Genomic DNA, 20,344 nt, shown 5'->3' on the forward strand with positions numbered 1-20,344 from the left:
TCAGGGCGAGGGCATACAATGAGACAGTTTCAATACATATATTTTCTTACAAGTTTAATACTTCCAAAATAAGAATCTTGTACAACAAACAACAATTGCATGTTCTAAGAAGTATTATGAGCAGTGTGAAGCTTCTGTTGCTGTTAAGAAACTATAGAATAAAGACTTGCTGAATGAAGCCTTGTTTTTAATATTTAGTTCTGCCTGAAAATTGTTATCTAACTATTCGCATTAACAATCATAAATCTAATTTCTCATATTTGAGTTTCCTGTTAAACTACATTTATCTATCACATGATATCAGGAGACATTAAAATTATGTTTCAGTTTCTTCAGCTTTGCCACAAAGGGAATACACACTTTATGCAAGGATTTCTAAAGTGCAACACTGATAAGCCAAAAAAGATATTAATAAATGTTAGAAATACTTGCCCTTCCTGTGATTTTTCCTTCTGAAAAATCAGTTCTAAATCTCTGAAAGAGAAGACATACAAAACATAGTTTATAACAACAGACTTATTAACAGAGACTCTCAGTTCAGTACTTTCTATCCAAAGTAAGTAAAATTCCAACTTGGTAATCCTGATATTAAAAAATGTTATTAAAGTTATAGTTGAAGGATATTTAATAAAAAGAGTGTGAAATTTTATTGAAAAACAGGGTAGATTAAACATACAACTGCTTTGTTCTATATAATGCATTTAAACAGACCTAAAATAACTATCAAACCTAAAGGATTATCCAGCCTCTTAGTAAGAAAAAAGTAAAAGTTTCACAGAGTCAATTAAGGGTCAATAAGTGGGAAAGGGGCTCAGAACACCAGTATCTGTACTTTAATGTAACTCATTAAAAAAGAGAAGAGAGAAATTTAGTGTATTAACATGAAACAGTTCTCACCAATGCTTCTGTAAGAAGTTCTGTTCTGTGCTCTGTAGAAAATTTTAATGTTTCTGACTTTTTTCCACTGCCTTTACGAAATGTGAGGTTGAACTCTGTTCCTTGTCCTTTTCCTACAGGGCTGATGCTGCAAATGTCTCCATAAGGCCACTAACAAAAAAAGGAAATCATTCAACTGGTGCTACACTGTGGTGAAATGCAACACTTATTTTTACGATTTTAATTTCAAATCACTGATTAAATGAAAAAATTTTATAACACAGTACTGAGATCTAGAAAATGTTTTGTTTTACAGTAACTCTACAAAACAAACTAAAAAGTTTTCAGTTATCAGAGACAATAATAAAAAAGTTACGTTTTCCAATTTCAATCCCTGATTGATTATTAATGATTGATCAATCCAAAGCAACTAAAATACACAGATATGAAAAGAGCTGGGGAATAACATTTTATGATTATCTACAAAACATTTAAAAACAGCAACAAAAAGAGGAATCTGTAAAACATGCCTAATTTGGACTTAAATTAGAATATTTTAAGTGTTTATTTACCCATATTCAGTTTAGTCTTGCCTTTATAAATATCAACCTTATTTTTATGACATACATTTTCTAACCACTGCACTTATGTATGTCTGTATCAGAGTAACAATATTGCCCTTAAAATTATAAAAAATTTACAAATTTTACATTAAAATGATGTTTATAATCAAAGTAACCGTAAAAAGCTATACTCCTTAGAGCCTAGAAATATGCACACATATGCTCCCTTTATTTATTTATGTTTGGTCCTGAGTATTGAGCATTATATAAGCATATTAATCTTTTTCAAATTTGACATTTCTATCCTTCCTGGCCTGATTTCAGGCTAGGGACCACTGGCTTTTAAAATTCAAGTGGAGTTCAAACACCTAATAGCTTCTAAAATTATTACCTGATTTGTTACTTCTAAGGTATTGGGATTATATGTAGTTATCGCATGGGTTCCAACTGAAAAGACACGCTTATACCTACAAAGGAAATCAAGTACTTAAATTCAGTCTTAAAGGAAACATTTTATAAGAAAATACATATAACACAAAAGAAACATCTCAATAAATAAACAGAAATGTATTAGTTGATTTAATGTGACTAAATATAGCTTTGTTTTATATTCTCACATTTTTAATGTTCTGAAATGCCACTGATATATAAATCTACCCATCACTCAATCTACTGTGAAACAACAAGATCCTTAAGTAGAAAAGTAAAACCTATGGAAGCAATCTTTGTTGTTAGTATACATGAAGTTAAGCAAAAAAACTGCCAGATGATGCCAAAATATTCTAAATGGGAAAATTAAAAAAAAAAAAAGACACTATACACTAGTAATTCTTTCAAAATATACTTTCAACAAGATCATGACACAAATAAAGGAAAAGCTACAGCCTACAACTGATGTATCACAGTCCTTTTTCTGGAATCTTAATGATTTCCATTTAACCAACTACCTTTATTACAATTAAGTGTTGCAATTTTATAGAAGTAGGAAGCCTACATCACAGACAAGCAATTTTCACTTGTTAAATCACTTCCTTCACTTAAAGCAACATATTTGAAGGAGAATAACCATTTGGGTATCAGTAATTTTTTAGAAGAGAGAGAAATTCATAATGATAAAAGTGGAAAGTGAATTACAAAAACTTATTTAAAACTGACAAATTAGCTCTTTGAAAATAAAATGATAAACTAGGACTGTGCTGTGAGGTCAGTTGCTCAGTCATGTCTAACTCTTTGCAACCCCATGGACTGTAGCCCGCCAGGCTCCTCTGTTCATGGGATTCCCAAGGCAAGAATACTGGAGTGGGTTGCCATCTCCTTCTCCAGAAAATAAGCCTAAAAAAAATACAAAAACAAAATTAAGAATATGATAATTTATAACCATAGACACAGAAGAAAAAAATGACTAAGTCTATGTTGATAAATATGAAAATTAAGAATAAATCAACATCTATTACAAGAATTTAAGAAAGCTGCAAACAATTACATTCTACAAAAGTACCAGGATCAAATAAGGAGATGAAACCCTAACTGCTGCTGCTGCTAAGTCGCTTCCGTCGTGTCCAACTCTGTGGGACCCCATAGACGGTGGCCCACCAGGCTCCCCGGTCCCTGGGATTCTCCAGGCAAGAACACTGGAGTGGGTTGCCATTTCCTTCTCCAATGCATGAAAGGGAAAAGTGAAAGTGAAGTCGCTCAGTCGTGTCCGACTCTTCGCGACCCCATGGTCTGCAGCCTACCAGGCTCCTCTGCCCATGGGATTTTCCAGGCAAGAGTACTGGAGTGGGGTGCCACTGCCTTCTCCATGAAACCCTAAAGGAACAGGTAAATTCTATGCTTCTTCGATTGTTCTAGGAAACAAACTAAAGCTTCTCAGTTCTTCCAGGGATAATAAAATCAGGGGAAAAAAATCCAAATCTACTTTTAAATAAATACTATCAATAAGAATCAAATGACAGATTAAAATAGTAATACAGTTTTCATTCCAATCCCAAAGAAAGGCAATGCTAAAGAATGCTCAAACTACTGCACAATTGCACTCATCTCACATGCTAGTAAAGTAATGCTCAAAATTCTCCAAGCCAGGCTTCAGCAATATGTGAACCGTGAAGTTCCTAATGTTCAAGCTGGTTTTAGAAAAGGCAGAGAAACCAGAGATCAAATTGCCAACATCCGCTGGATCATCGAAAAAGCAAGAGAGTTCCAGAAAAACATCTATTTCTGCTTTATTGATTATGCCAAAGCCTTTGACTGTGTGAATCACAATAAACTGTGGAAAATTCTGAAAGAGATGGGAATACCAGATCACCTGATCTGCCTCTTGAGAAACCTGTATGCAGGTCAGGAAGCAACAGTTAGAACTGGACATGGAACAACAGACTGGTTCCAAATTGGGAAAGGAGTACGTCAAGGCTGTATATTGTCACCCTGCTTATTTAACTTATATGCAGAGTACATCATGAGAAACGCTGGACTGGAAGAAGTACAAGCTGGAATCAAGGTTGCCAGGAAAAATATCAATAACCTCAGATATGCAGATGATACCACCCTTATGGCAGAAAGTGAAGAGGAACTCAAAAGCCTCTTGATGAAGATGAAAGTGGAGAGTGAAAAAGTTGGCTTAAAGCTCAACATTCAGAAAATGAAGATCATGGCATCCGGTCCCATCACTTCATGGGAAATACATGGGGAAACAGTGGAAACAGTGTCAGACTTTATTTTTGGGGCCTCCAAAATCACTGCAGATGGTGACTGCAGCCATGAAATTAAAAGATGCTTTCTCCTTGGAAGGAAAGTTATGACCAACCTAGATAGCATATTCAAAAGCAGAGACATTACTTTGCCAACAAAGGTTTGTCTAGTCAAGGCTATGGTTTTTCCTGTGGTCATGTATGCATGTGAGAGTTGGACCGGGAAGAAGGCTAAGCGCCGAAGAACTGATGCTTTTGAACTGTGGTGTTGGAGAAGACTCTTAAGAGTCCCTTGGACTGCAAGGAGATCCAACCAGTCCATTCTGAAGGAGATCAGCCCTGGGATTTCTTTGGAAGGAATGATGCTAAAGCTGAAACTCCAGTACTGTGGCCACCTCATGGGAAGAGTTGACTCATTGGAAAAGACTCTGATGCTGGGAGGGATTGGGGGCAGGAGAAGGGGACGACAGAGGATGAGATGGCTGGACGGCATCACTGACTCGATGGACATGAGTCTGGGTGAACTCCGGGAGTTGGTGATGGACAGGGAAGCCTGGCATGCTGCGATTCATGGGGTTGCCAAGAGTTGGACACGACTGAGTGACTGAACTGAACTGAACATCATGACCAAAGGCAGTTCATTTTAGGAAAACAGTTGAATATTAGAAAAATGTATAATTAGCATATTTATTGAAATATCTTTCAGTATTTTAGTAAAAGATTTTTAAATTACCAAAATGGATGCTAAATATCACCAGGTGCCTTTTTTATATGTATGGAAAAGACTGTGCTTTTCTGCTTTAAACTACCAATACAGTAAAAAGGTATACATTACCATAAACCAAGTCACTATCTGACTCAAAGGTCACACACTAAGAGTATTCTCATTAAAATCAAGAGAGCTCTTTCAAATTTTAATTTCCTATTATATTTTCTAATCAGTACATTATATAATAAAAATGACAAAGTTTCCATTTTGGGGAAAAATGATAGATTTTATTAATTTCTACCATTTTGCTGTATTACAAATTTCCCCCCTAATTTCTTATGTTGAAGGTGGCATGGGAAACTAAACAACGAGCACACTTCCTTCTAATATAAAAACATTCATTTGCTGCTTTGTAAGTGGCATCACCAATGCAATGGACATGAGTTTGAGTAGGCTCCAGGAGTTGGTAATGGGACAGGGAAGCCCATGGCATGCTGCAGTCCATGGGGTTGCAAAGAGTTGGTCGCGACTGAACTGAACTGAACTGAAAGTGGGGAGAGGGTTGAGGGACAGATGAAGTAGATGAGGATTTATCTAAATAGCTCAAAAGTCTCAAAGTTTCAGAGGCTTAATCAATGGGAACAAAGAAAACCAAAGAAATAAAATCTTATTAAACCAGTATTTGCCTCAGAAGATAGCATAATGAAATCAAATGTATGGCAGAAATATGAATTCACAAATTCTAACTTTCAAAATCATCTTGACAAACATGCCAATATTTTTATCTTTAAGAATTTTTATTGCAGTATAGTTGACTTACAGTGTTGTGCTAGTTTCAGCCGTACAGCAAAGTGAATCAATTATACATATAAATATATCTACTTTTTAAAGATTCTTTTCCCATATAGGTCATTACAAAATACTGCGTAGAATCCCCTGTGCTATACAGTAGGTTTTGCTAGTTCAGTTCAGTTCAGTTCAGTCACTCAGTCGCGTCCAACTGTTTGCGACCCCATAAATCGCAGCACGCCAGGCCTCCCTGTCCATCACCAGCTCCCGGAGTTCACTCAAACTCACGTCCATCAGGTCGGTGATGCCATCCAGCCATCTCATCCTCTGCCGTCCCCTTCTCCTCCTGCCCTCAATCCCTCCCAGCATCAGGGTCTTTTCCAAGGAGTCAACTCTTTGCATGAGGTGGCTAAAGTACTGGAGTTTCAGCTTTAGCATCATTCCTTCCAAAGAACACCCAGGACTGATCTCCTTTAGAATGGACTCATTAAATATCTATTATATGCAGTGGTATCTAGGTCAATCTCAATCTCCCAATTTATCCCTCCCTCCCTTCCCCATCCACCCCAACCATAAATTTGTTTTTCACATCTTTTACTCTCTGTTCTATAAATGAATTCATTTCAAACATATCAATTTGTATAATCCTGAAATAAAACTATAGAATTTACTTTACTCTGGAAGCAAAAGTGTAAGAATTAAATCCCTGAAATGTTCCAAATATCAACTGATATGGTGATATTCATAATCTTAAGAGAATCTAAGTCAAGAAAACATCCTTTTCAATTCTATACTAATCTCTACCCAACATAGTTCTTCCTAATATTTTTCTTGTGTAACTTTTTCATCTTGATTACTGCTGTGCAAAAGAACTTTCCAAAATGATGAAAATATTCTGTAGCTACACTGTCCAATTAGGTAGCTCTTTTGAGCACCTGAAATGTGGCTAATGAGCAACTGTAAACAGCCATGCTTGGTTAGTAGCTACCATACTGAAGAGAGTGCATTCTAGATTATGCAGCACAAGTGTGCTGGAGTGAGATGTCCTAGCCCCAAAATACTGTCATAACTGGTAAACTCAGAGCTCTAAAGCTTCCTAAGAAGAAAGCTGTGAGAAAATTCTTAGGAGAATGTCCTTCCATTCCTCTCTCTCTTCTCTTTTTTTAAGAGTTCCACAGACCTCTCTCATCTAGGATGGCCGCTGCACTTGCCTTTAAGGTTAGGGTAAATACTGTACTCCTAGGTCATTTAAAACTTTTACAGAGGTTCTTTTGTGGTCCAGTGGTTAAGAATCTGCCTTCCAGCCAGTGCAGGGGATACAGGTTTGATCCTTGGTCCCGCAAGATTCACACACTACTGAGGCCACGTGCTGCAACTATCCAGGACCAGAGGCCATGCTCCGCAACAAAGAGAAGCCACCACCATGAGCAGCCCCTGCTCACCGCAACTAGAGAAAGCCCACACACTGCAATGAAGACCCAATGCAGCCCAAAATTAATTAATTAATTAAAAAAACTTTTTAAAGCACCCTTAAACCTTCCAAGTACCTAAAAAGCCCCTTTGGATACCAGATTTAGATTAAAATCAGAATGAGCTCACATGTATGGTATGTTAGTGAAACTTGCAATTTAAGATTATTTTTTAAGTGAAACAAAGATGAGTATTTTTAATGATAAAAGATACAATTCACAAAGATAGACATCATAAGCTATAATAAGACATTTAACAACAAAAAATCAAAGATACGTAAAACAAAAATGAAAAAATATAAGGTAAAAGAAAAAAATATATAATCATAGTGAGATATAGTAACATTTCTCTGAGAATATTTTATCAAGTGCAGAAAAAATAAGAATAGGAGCATCTTGAATGATGTCATTAATAATTTAAATATGCTAGATTTACATTAATGTTAACCTTATATCCTACACAAATATATTTAAAATTTTGTTATCTCATACGTTGTTATGTCCATAGGACATTTAGAAAAACTGGCAAAAAGGTAAACATTACTAAATTTCAAAAAGTAGACTTCTTTTTCTTGTGATCCAAATATATACATATTTACATACACATACACATTATTTTTGAAATTATGTTCCATTATAGTATATAACAAGATATTCACTATAGTTTCCTTTGCTGTGGAGTAAACCTTTGTTGCTTGCTGCATATATATTTTTTTAATTACAAGTCTAGTTTTCTATTTTCACTAAGTCAAACAAGTAGAATCAAAATGTCACCAATTTTTTAGTTAGGCAAAAATTCATAAGTTTTCTAAAATATATATTATTTATGTATATGTATACAAAAGTTTTTCTACTACACTTGATAAAGGCTTGAGAAAGAACATTAAAAAAAAAAGAAACAGAGAAATTGGAAAACATTAAATAAATGAAATAGGAGCACTGAATATGAAATAGAAAAAGTGAAACAAACTCAATAAAAGTAAAAGATCTTCATACAGTCCAGTTGTTTTTAAACATGGCTGCTCATTAGAAATGTATCTGGAGTTCTGGCAAAAAAAAAAAAAAGAAATACCTGGGCATCTGTGGTGGTGGTGGTTTAGTCGCTAAGTCGTGTCCAACTTAGTGCCCATGGACTATAGCCTGCCTGCCTTCTCTGCCCATGGGATTCTCCTGGTAAGTATACTGGAGTGGGTTACCATTTCCTCTTCCAGAGGATCTTCCCAACCCAGAAATCGAACTCGGGTCTCCTACATTACAGGCAGATTCCAAGATAATTCTGATATGCATCTGGATTTGATCACAGGTTCTTTTATTTAATGGTACTCTTCGTAATATAGAATTCCATTATTTTTCTATTAACCAATTGTGATACGATGGTACTGAGTAATAATAATTTTTCTTGTTGTTCAGTCACTAAGTTGTGTCCGACTCTTTGCGACCCCATGGACTGCAGCATGCCAGGCTTTCCTATCCTGCACCATCTCCTGGAGTTTGCTCAAGCTCACGTCCATTGAGTCAGTAATGCCATCTAACCATCTGATCCTCTGTCTCTCTCTTCTCCTTCTGCCCTCAATCTTTTCTTGCTTTCTTCTTTTTCAGAAATTTTATTTTTGGCAGCAGTGGGTCTTCGTTGCTTTGCACGGGCACATGGGCTCAGTACCTGAAGACCGCGGGCTCTAGAGCCATGGGCTCAGTGGTTGTTGTAATGGGATTAGATGCTCCACGGTATGTGGAATTTTCCTGCACCAGGGATTGAACCTATGTCCTCTGCAATGGCAGGCAGATTCTTATCCACTGCACCACAGGGAAATCCTGCTTTCACCTTCATGATTTTTTTTCATACAGAAACTTTTTTTAGGGAAGAAGAAACTAATAATGTTAGGTCAGCTATTCCATATTATCATGGACTGCCTCAATATTAAATGGGTACCTAATGGTGTGCTGGGTTCAATGATATGGCAGTGAGTAAGAGTTCCTTAAAGACCTAGTTTCCTCTGGGCAGATATTTTATTTATTATTTAGTTAACCAATTTAGATATTTTAAATAAAACTTCAAAGTAGAGCTAAGACAACTGTCAGTCATTGTAAGAAAGTTTATTTCAGACCTGAATACTCTTAACTAGCTTCTATCAATTAGACATGTAAAATATTATCAAGACAAAAAATATTATAAAAATACTGGGCACCATCACAAGGTCATATACTTCTGTCCCGAAATTCGTACTATTCATTTATCTCAAGAGAAAACTCAACATCACTTTTTTTTGTTAAGTACAGAAAAAGCTTGTGTTTATTATAAAATAATGGTTCTCAGGTGGTGCAGTAATAAAGAATTGGCCTGCCAATGCAAGCGGAGAAGGCAATGGCACCGCACTCCACTACTCTTGCCTAGAAAATCCCATGGACGGAGGAGCCTGGTAGGCTGTAGTCCATGGGGTCCATAAGAGTCGGACACAACTGAGCGACTTCCCTTTCACTTTTCACTTTCATGCACTGGAGAAGGAAATGGCAACCCACTCCAGTGTTCTTGCCTGGAGAATCCCAGGGACGGGGGAGCCTGGTGGGCTTCCGTCTATGGGGTCGCACAGAGTCGGACACGACTGAAGCAACTTAGCAGCAGCAGGCAACACAAGACATGCAGGTTCGACCCCTGGGTCAGGAAGATGCTCTGGAGTAGGAAATGGCAAACCACTCCAGTATTCTTGCCTGGAGATTTCTACAGACAGAGGAGCCTGGTGGGCTACAGTCCATGAGGTTGCAAAGAGTCAAATATTAATGAGCTGCTGAACACACACAATGGTTCTCTATTTTCCTGTGAAAATAAAAACCTTTGTGTATTTATTTTAAAGTTAACATCTTCAATCCTTTCAATGGATAGTCTATGCAACAGGTTTCAAATAACCCAAAAAGATCTAAACAGAGCTTAAAGAGATGGCTTTTGTTACCTCATCTAGTCCTCATAATATACAGCTTGAACTCCTATAGTACCCTGGGTAAAGCTGGCTACTTTTAATTGTTCACTAGCTGTGGACACTGCTGAACACACTGCTGTGTTCACAGCAGTGGTGCTGTGGAGAAGGCAATGGCACCCCACTCCAGTATTCTTGCCTGGAAAATCCCATGGATGGAGGAGCCTGGTGGGCTGCAGTCCATGGAGTCGCTAATAGTCGGACACAACTGAGCAACTTCATTTTCACTTTTCACTTTCATGCATTGGAGAAGGAAATGGCAACCCACTCCAGTGTTCTTCCCTGGAGAATCCCAGGGACAGGGGAGCCTGGTGGGCTGCCATCTTATGGGGTCGCATAGAGTCGGACACAACTGAAGCAACTTAGCAGCAGCAGCAGCAGTGTGGTGCTGGAGTGACTGTGAGGAGATACTCCACAACCAAGGGCAGAGAAGCCCCAGCAAGACAGTAGGCACTGGAGCAGTGACTGCAAAGCCCTAGAGCCACTTTGAGGAGATACCCCACTCCCAAGGGCAAAGGAGAAGCCCCAGCAAGATGGTAGGAGGGACGAAATCAAGTTTAGAAACAGACCTCATACCCACCAGAGAGGCTCAGAGGACTCAAACAAACCTTTTGCACACCAGAAGCCAAAGACCCCACAGAGACTGAAAGAGAACTGTCTCTGAGTGTCTCCTGTGGAGGGAAGGGTCAAAAGTGGTCAAAAGGGGCAGGGGTTCTGGGTGCAGCAGACTAGGGTATGGCATAAGTCTCTTGGAAGAGGTCGCCATTAACCACACCATAGAGCTGCCAGAACTTACATAGGACTGGGGAAACAGACTCCTGGAGGGCAGAAACAGAACTCTGTGCACACCATGACCCAGGAGAAAGGAGAAGTGACTGAGACACAAGAGACTGGCCTAGACTTACCCATGAGCATCTAGGAGTCTCCGGCAGAGGCCTGGGTCAGCAGTGGCCTTCTGTAGGTTTGGGGGAACTGAGTATAGTAGTGCATGCATGGGAACTTTTGAAGGAGGTCACCATTATCTTCATTACCTCCACCATGGTTTCAGTTCAGTTCACTCTGTTGTGTCCGACTCTTTGTGATCCCATGCATTGCAGCACACCAGGCCTCCCTGTCCATCACCAACTCCCAGAGTTCACTCAAACTCATGTCCAGTGAGTTGGTGATGCCATCCAACTATCTCAACCTCTGTGGTCCTCTTCTCCTCCCGCCTTCAATCTTTACCATCATCAGGGTCTTTTCCAATAAGTCAGTTCTTCGCAGCAGGTGGCCAAAGGATTGGAGTCTCGGCTTCAGCCTCAGTCCTTCCAATGAATACTCAGGACTGATCTCCTTTAAGATGGACTGGTTGGATCTCCTTGCAGTCCAAGGGACTCTCAAGAGTGTTCTATAGCACCACAGTTCAAAAGCATCAATTCTTTGGTGCTCAGATTTCTTCATATTTCAACTCTCACATCCATACATCACTACTGGAAAAACCACAGCCTTGACTAGACAGACCTTTGTTGGCAAAGTAATGTCTATGCTTTTGAATATGCTATCTAGATTGGTCATAACTAAGTGTCTTTTAATTTCATGGCTGCAATCACCATCTGCAGTGATTTTGGAGCCCCAAAAAATAAAGTCTGACACTGTTTCCCCATCTATTTCCCATGAAGTGATGGGACCAGATGCCATGATCTTTGTTTTCTGAATGTTGAGCTTTAAGCCAACTTTTTCACTCTCCTCTTTCACTTTCATCAAGAGGCTCTTTAGTTCTTCTTCACTTTCTGCCATAAGGGTGGTGTCATCTGCATATCTGAGGTTACTGATATTTCTCCCAGCAATCTTGATTCCAGCCTGGCATTTCTCATGATGTACTCTGCATATAAGTTAAACAAGCAGAATGACAATATACAGCTATGATGTACCCCGTGCTCTATATGAAACCGGTCTGTTGTTCCATGTCCAGTTCTAATTGTTGCTTCCTGACCTGCATACAGATTTCTCAAGAGGGAGGTCAGATGGTCTGGTATTCCCATCTCTTTCAGAATTTTCCACAATTGTGGTTATCCACATAGTCAAAGGCTTTGGCATAGTCAATAAAGCAGAAATAGATGATTTTCTGGAACTCTTGTCAGTTTTTCGATAATCCAACGGATGTTGACAATTTGATCTCTGGTTCCTCTGCCTTTTCTAAAACCAACCTGAACAGCTAGAATTTCACGATTCACATACTGTTGAAGCCTGGCTTGGAGAATTTTGAGCATTAATTTACTAGCATGTGAGATGAATATGATTGTGCAGTAGTTTGAGCATTCTCTGGAATTGCCTTTCTTTGGGATTGGAATGAAAACTGACATTTTCCAGTCCTGTTGGAACTAGTCCTGTTGGAACCAGGAAAAACACTGCTGAGTTTTCCAAATGTGCAGGCTCATTGAGTGCACCACTTTCACAGCATCACCTTTTACGACTGAAATAGCTCAACTGGAATTCCATCACCTCCACTAGCTTTGTTCATAGTGATGCTTTCTAAGGGCCACTTGACTTCGCATTCCAGGATGTCTGGCTCTAGATGAGTGATCACAGCATTGTGATTATCTGGGTGGTGAAGATGTTTTTTGTAGAGTTCTTCTGGGTATTCTTGCCACCTCTTCTTAATATCTTCTGCTTCTGTTAGGTCCATACCATTTCTGTCCTTTATTGGGCCCATCTTTGCTTCTGAACTGTGGTGCAGAAGACTCTTGAGAGTCCCTTGGACTGCAAGGAGAGCCAACCAGTCCATTCTAAAGGAGACCAGTCCTGGGTGTTCATTGGAAGGATTGAAGCTAAAGCTGAAATTCCAATACTTTGGCCACCTCATGCAGAGTTGACTCATTGGAAAAGACTCTGATGCTGGGAGGGACTGGGGGCAGGAGGAGAAGGGGACGACAGAGGATGAGACGGCTGGATGGCATCACCGACTCAATGGACATGAGTCTGAGTAAACTCTGGGAGTTGGTGATGGACAGGGAGGCCTGGCGTGCTGTGATTCATCGGGTCGCAAAGAGCTGAACACGACAACTGAACTGAACTGAACTGAACTTGCATGAACTGTTTTCTTGGTATATCTAATTTTCTTGAGGAGATCTCCAGTCTTTCCCATTCTATTGTTTTCCTCTATTTCTTTGCAGTGATCACTGAGGAAGGCTTTCTTATCTCTCCTTGCTATTCTTTGGAACTCTGCATTCAAATGGGTATATCTTTCCTTTTCTCCTTTGCTTTTTACTTCTCTTCTTTTCACAACTATTTGTAAGGCTTCCTCAGACAACCATTTTGCCTGTTTGTCTTTCTTTTTCTTTGGGATGGTCTTGATCACTGCCTCCTGTACAGTGTCACCAACCTCCATCCATAGTTCTTCAGGCACTCTGTCTATCTGATCTAATCCCTTTAATCTATTTCTCACTTCCATGGGGTATAATCATAAGGGATTAGATTTAGCTCATACCTGAATAGTCTGGCCTGACGAATTCCTGGACTGTACAACCCATGGGTTTGCAAAGAATCAGACACAACTGAGCAACTTTCACTTTCACTAACTGAGCTATGCTCAGTTAAGTGACTTTCACTTTCACTAACTTCGTCTATGTCACTGTAGAGTGACACTAGCAAATCTGTACTCGTCACATAACTAATCATTTTAACCAAACCTTTGCAAGCAGTAAAACGTCTCAGAATCTGCAAATAAGGCAGTAGAACAGCATTTTAGCTGGCTTCTAAGATTGCATTCCAGGGTGTAACAGGGACACAGAAACCCTAAGAAAATTATCTGTTTTGGGCAGAAAGAAGGAAGAAGATATACTAGGTCCCTGGGGCACATTAGCTAATCAATTAAATTTAAAAGGGATCTGATAATCTGGCCACTGCCTGAGGGAGCAGCCCAAGTCCAAGCTCAGGGCTGCCAAGAGGAGCTACCCCAGGTCCAAGGGGTTGCCAGGAGGAGCTACCCCACGTCCAAGGTAAGAAGCAGAGGCTGCGCTTTGCTGGAGCAGCCATGAAGAGATACCCCACATCCAAGGTAAGAGAAACCCAAGTTAAGATGGTAGGCGCTGAGAGAGGGCATCAGAAGGCAGACAGACTAAAACCACAGTCACAGACAACTAGCCAACCTGATCACACGGACCACAGCTTGTCTGACTCAATAAAACTAAGCCATGCAGTGTGAGGACATCCAAGACGGAGGGGTCGTGGTGGAGAGGTCTGACAGAATGTGGTCCACTGGAGAAGGGAATGGCAAACCACTTCAGTATTCTTGCCTTGAGAACCCCAAGAACAGTATGAAAAGGCAAAAAGTTAGGACACTGCATGATGAACTCCCCAGGTCGGTAGATGCCCAATATGCTACGGGAGATCAGTGGAGAAGTAACTCCAGAAAGAACGAAGAGAAGAAGCCAAAGAAAAAACAACACCCAGTTGTGGATGTGACGGGTGATAGAAATAAGGTCCGATGCTCTAAACAGCAATATGGCATAGAAACATGGAATGTCAGGTCCATGAATCAAGGCAAATTGGAAGTGGTCAAACAGGAGATGGCAAGAGTGAACGTCAACATTCTAGGAATCAGCGAACTAAGATGGACTAGAATGGGTGAATTTAATTCAAGATGACCATGATATCTACTACTGTGGGCAGGAATCCCTTAGAAGAAATGGAGAAGCCATCATAATCAACAAAAGAGTCTGAAATACAGTACTTGGATGCAATCTCAAAAACGACAGAATGATCTCTGTTCGTTTCCACAGCAAACCATTCAATATTACAGTCATATCCAAGCCTATGCCCCAAGCAGTAACGCTGAAGAAACTGAAGTTGAACAGTTCTATGAATACCTACAAGACCTTTTAGAACTAACACCCAAAAAAGATGTCCTTTTCATTATAGGGAACTGGAATGCAAAAGTAGGAAGTCAAGAAATACCTGCAGTAACAGGCAAATTTAGCTTTAGAGTACAAAATGAAGCAGGGCAAAGGCTAAGAGAACGCACTGGTCATAGCAAACACCCTCTTCCAACAACACAAGAGAAGACTCTACACATGGACATCACCAGACAGTCAACACCGAAATCAGGTAGATTATAGATTATATTATTTGGAGCCAAAGATGGAGAAGCTCTATACAGTCAGCAAAAACAAGACCGGGAGCTGACTGTGGCTCAGGTCATGAACTCCTTATTGCCAAATTCAGACTTAAATTAAAGAAAGTGGGGAAAACCACTAGACCATTCACGTATGACCTAAACCACATCCCTTTTGATTATACAGAGCAAGTGAGAAATAGATTTAAGGGACTAGATCTGATACACAGAGTGCCTGATGAACTATGGACGGAGGTTGATGACACTGTACAGAAGACAGGAATCAAGACCATCCCTGAGAAAAAGAAATGCAAAAGGCAAAATGGCTGTTTGAGGAGGCCTTAAAAATAGCTGTGAAAAAAAGAGAAACGAAAAGCAAAAGAGAAAAGGAAAGATACACCCATTTGCATGCAGAGTTCCAAAGAACAGCAAGGAGAGATAAGAAAGCCTTCCTCAGTGATCAATGCAAAGAAATAGAGGAAAAACAATAGAATAGGAAAGACTAGAGATCTCTTCAAGAAAATTAGGGGAACAATTCATGCAAAGATGGGCTTGATAAAGGACAGAAATGGTATGGACCTAACAGAAGCAGAAGATATTAAGAAGTGGTGGCAAGAATACACAGAAGAACTGTACAAAAAAGATCTTCATGACCCAGATAATCACAATGGTGTGTCACTCACCTAGATCCAGACATCCTGGAATGTGAAGTCAAGAGGGCCTTAAGAAGCATCTCTACGAAGAAAGCTAGTGGAGGTGATGGAATTCCAGTTGAGCTATTTCAAATCCTAAAAGATGATGCTGTGAAAGTGCTGCACTCAATATGTCAGCAAATTTGGAAAACTCAGCAGTGGCCACAGGACTGGAAAAGGTCAGTATTCATTCCAAACCCAAAGAAAGGCAATGCCAAAGAATGCTCAAACTACCACACAATCACATTTATCTCACACGCTCATAAAGTAATGCTCAAAATTCTCCAAGCCAGGCTTCAGCAATACATGAACTGTGAACTTCAATATGTTCAAGCTGGTTTTGAAAAAGCAGAGGAACCAGAGATCAAATTGCCAACATCTGCTGGATCATCAAAAAAGCAAGAGAGTTCCAGAAAAACATCTATTTCTGCTTTATTGACTATGCCAAAGCCTTTGACTGTGTGGATCACAATAAACTGTAGAAAATTCTGAAAGAGATGGGAATACCAGACCACCTGACCTGCCTCTTGTGGAACCTATATGCAGGTTAGGAAGCAACATTTAGAACTGGACATGGAACAACAGCCTGGTTCCAAATAGGGAAAGGAGTACGTCAAGGCTGTATATTGTCACCCTGCTTATTTACCTTATATGCAGAGTACATCATGAGAAACACTGGGCTGAGGAAGCACAAGTGGAAACAAGATTGCTGGGAGAAATATCAATAACCTCAGATATGCAGATGACACCACCCTTATGGCAGAAAGTGAAGAAGAGCTAAAGAGCCTCTTGATGAAAGTGAAAGCGGAGAGTGAAAAAGTTGGCTTAAAGCTCAACATTCAGAAAACGAAGATCATGGCATCTGGTCCCATCACTTCATGGCAAATAGATGGGGAAACAGTGGAAATAGTGACAGACTTTTCTATTTTGGGAGGCTCCAAAATCACTGCAGATGGTGATTGCAGCCATGAAATTAAAGATGCTTGCTCCGTGGAAGAAAAGCTATGACCAATCTAGACAGCATATTAAAAAGCAGAGACATTACTTTGCCAACAAAGTTATATCTAGTCAAAGCTATGGTTTTTCCATAGTCATGTATGGATGTGAGAGTTGGACCATAAAGAAAACCAATGCTTTTGAACTGTGGTTTTGGAGAAGACTCTTGAGGGTCCCTCGGACTGCAAGGAGATCCAGCCAGTCAATCCTCAAGGAAATCAGTCCGGAATATTCATTGGAAGAACTGATGCTGAAGCTGAAACTTCAATACTTTGGCCACCTGATGCAAAGACCTGACTCATTGGAAAAGACCTTGTTTCTAGTGAAGACTGAAGGCAGGAGAAGGGGATGACCGAGGTTGATATGGCTGGATGGCATCAACGACTTGATGGACAGGACTTTGAGTAAGCTCTGGGAGTTGATGATGGACAGGGAAACCTGGTGTGCTGCAGTGCATGGGGCTGCAAAGAGTGGGACATGACTGAGTGCCTGAACTGATCTGAACTGGGTCCCCAGTAATATTAAACAGGAGGTACAAAGACTTGCCCCATGCTCCCAGTCCTCCCCCTCCACATCCTTCCCCTTTACCAAGAACCCCCACCAGAGAGATTTGTTACATCTGTATCTGATCAGTGTACATTGATACATCAGTATCCAACAAAATCCCAGCTGATACTAGAGTTCACTCTTGGGTGTCTCACATTCTATGCTTTGGACAAGGGATCCAAGTGTATCTACCAATACAGTATCATGGAGTAGTTTCACATTCCTAAAAATCTTCTGAACTCTATTTATCCTTTCTTCCCTGCTACAAACCTTGGATGCCACTGATCTTTTTACTTTCTATAAAGTATCCCTTTTCTACAATGCTATATAGTTGGAATTATACAGCACATAGCCTTCACAGATTAGCTTCTTTCACTTAGTATTTAAGTTTTAAGTTAAATTTAAGTTTCTTCCATCTCTTTTCATGACTTGATGGTTCATTTCTTTTTAGCACTGATTAATATTCATTGTCTGCATATATTAATTTACTCATTCACCTACTGAAAGACCTTTTGGTTGCTTTCAAGTTTGGTAATTATGAATAAAGATGCTATAAACATCTGTGTGCAGGCTTCTGTGCAATGTAAGAATGTAAATTCTCAGCTTCCCTGGGTAAATTTAGTGTAACTGCTGGATCATACGGTAAGAGACCTGGAGGAGGGCATGGCAACCCACTCCAGTATTCTTGCTTAGAGAATCCCCCTGACAAAGCCTGATAAACTATGGTACACAGGATTGCAAATAGCTGGATAGGACTCAAGCAATTTAGCACCCACATGCATGGTAAGAGAACGTTGAGTGTTGTAAGAAACCACAGAACTATCTTCCCAAGAAGCTGTACCATTTCACATTTCCACCAGCAATAAAGGAGAGTTCCTGTTGCTTCACATCCTCACCAGCATTTGGAGTTGTCAAGTGTTCTGGATTTTGGCCATTTATCTCTACATTCGCATTTTCCCGAATTACTTGTAAACTGCGTATTTTCTTGTTTTCTCTTTTATGGCCATGCCGCATGGCATGTGGGATTGTAGTTCCCAGGCCAGTGGAAGCACAGAACTCTAACCACCAGACCACCAAGAAATTCCCGGCATATTTTCTTTGGTGAGGTCTCTGGTAAGATTTTTGGCTCACTTTTTAATCAAGTTGTTTGTTTTTTCACTTGTTAAGTTTTAAGGGTTCTTTGCACAGTAGAACAGTTATCTTTTGCAGTTATTTTCTCCCAAATTGTCTTCACATTCTCTTGATAGTGTCTTTCAGGAAGCATAAGTTTTCAACTTTAATGTAGTCCACTCATCAATTCATTTTTTCATGACTATTACCTTTGGTGTTGTATCTAAAACATCATCACCAAACCTAAGGTAATCTGGATGTTCTCCCATGTTTTCTAGGAGTTTTATAATTTTGCATTTCACATTTTGGTCTGTGATCTGAAATTTGAGTTAATCTGAGTTAATCTTGTGAAGGATGTAGAATCCAGGCCTAGATTCATTTTTTTGCAAGTGGATATCCAGGTGTCAAGTATTATTTGCTGAAAAGATTCTGTACTTTTCAGTTGGTGGGATGGCGGGGGGAGGAGGGTGGAAGGTATGGAGAGAGTAGCAAGGAAACATTAAAAAAAAAAAAAAGAAGACTGTGCTTTTAATAGAACATTGTGCATAAAATATAAAATTCCTATAAGGAGATGTGGTCCTATTTGCACTTCTGAAAGATATTCAAATATCAAGATTGCCTGATAAGCACTAAGAGATGTACAAAGAAAACACAAAGACAATTCAGGATGGACTCATATCTCTGGTTTAGAGGCTGGCAGGGGCAAGGGCTAAAATCAACAAAGCAGGGGAAAAAAACCTCAGGATTCCTAGACTTATTAGAGTTGGTGAGGTGTGTTAGTAACAGGCAGCTAAAGAGAAGAGTCTCTCTTCCTTGTCTAACTCTATTCCTACTTATAAGAAAGGAATCAGAAATTCACCAGCTTCCCTTACCCTTAACTCTTATCTCAAATTTCCTGTATCAAGTCATTCCAGGGGGCTATAAATATAGTGGGTACCTGCCAATGACTTATCACAGACATATCCCAATGTAGTGAAGCTAAAATCCTGTTCAGATACTAAAATCCTACTTTTAAATTCAGAGCATTTGCTGCAATTAATGTATGCAAATATTAAAGTGATCCACAGGCAGATTTTCCATGTAATTTCCATTCAGGAAAAAATTAAGTACCTAATTTTCAACATTACTCTGAAGTTTTTCGTAGAGAATCTTCACTTCTGTTTAACTGAAATGTATGAATCTTCCTTTTATCAGAAATGACTTGCCAGGTCAAAAAGGAAACTTTGCTCTTTAATGAAAGAAAGCGTTTTTTATTAATGAAATCTCCTATTTCTCGCTGTTTCTAGAACAAAGATAAAATTTAATTGTGTACAAGTGGGAAAATGACAAGCACAGCAGAAAAGCTACTTTGCCAGCTGAAGGGTCTACAATGATGGTGAACAGACCCAAATCATTAAAAAATAAGTAGTGTCTGCAAAGTGAAACATGAAAACTATTATAAAGGTAACATGAAATAAGTGACATGAATATCCCCAAGGGAAATACCTGGAGAGGTTATCTTTAATTTAGGTATACTAAGAGAAAGAAAAATTAGGTATACTAAGAGAAAGAAAAATATTTGACCATCTTTACTGTCACTACCAATAACATTTTTCTGAAATGTTGGGGTTGAGATGGGATCTCTTAAAACCAAGGCCCTAAAGCCCCCATATCACACACAAAATTTGTTGTATGCAGATATATGTTCTAAAGAGAAGGTTCATATAACAACTCTAAAACAAAAGAAAAATTTCAATGTGGGGACATTTATTATTTCATAAGACCGATGAGAAATACTTTAAACTTAGATTAGAATTGACTACATAAAACTGTTGTTGTTAGTCACTCAGTTGTGTCCAATTCTTTG

General features: G+C 39.3%; 1 protein-coding gene across 3 annotated transcripts in view; it reads right to left on the reverse strand.

Annotated features, from left to right (window-relative positions):
• DNAJC13 (DnaJ heat shock protein family (Hsp40) member C13) overlaps positions 1–20,344 on the reverse strand; it is a 162,681-nt gene that overhangs the window by 110,573 nt on the left and 31,764 nt on the right. For all 3 annotated transcript variants that reach the window (XR_009737291.1, XM_061421290.1, XM_061421295.1), the window contains 3 exons: positions 1,831–1,906; positions 898–1,047; positions 433–474 (listed from right to left, as the gene is read on the reverse strand). Coding sequence is in view for 2 of the 3 variants with exons in the window: in XM_061421290.1 (XP_061277274.1) it covers positions 433–474; positions 898–1,047; positions 1,831–1,906 (268 nt within the window). In the remaining variant the exon portion in view is untranslated. The remainder of the gene's footprint in view (positions 1–432; positions 475–897; positions 1,048–1,830; positions 1,907–20,344) is intronic.

Source organism: Bos javanicus, chromosome 1 (assembly GCF_032452875.1).
Source record: "Bos javanicus breed banteng chromosome 1, ARS-OSU_banteng_1.0, whole genome shotgun sequence".
NCBI lineage: Eukaryota > Metazoa > Chordata > Mammalia > Artiodactyla > Bovidae > Bos > Bos javanicus.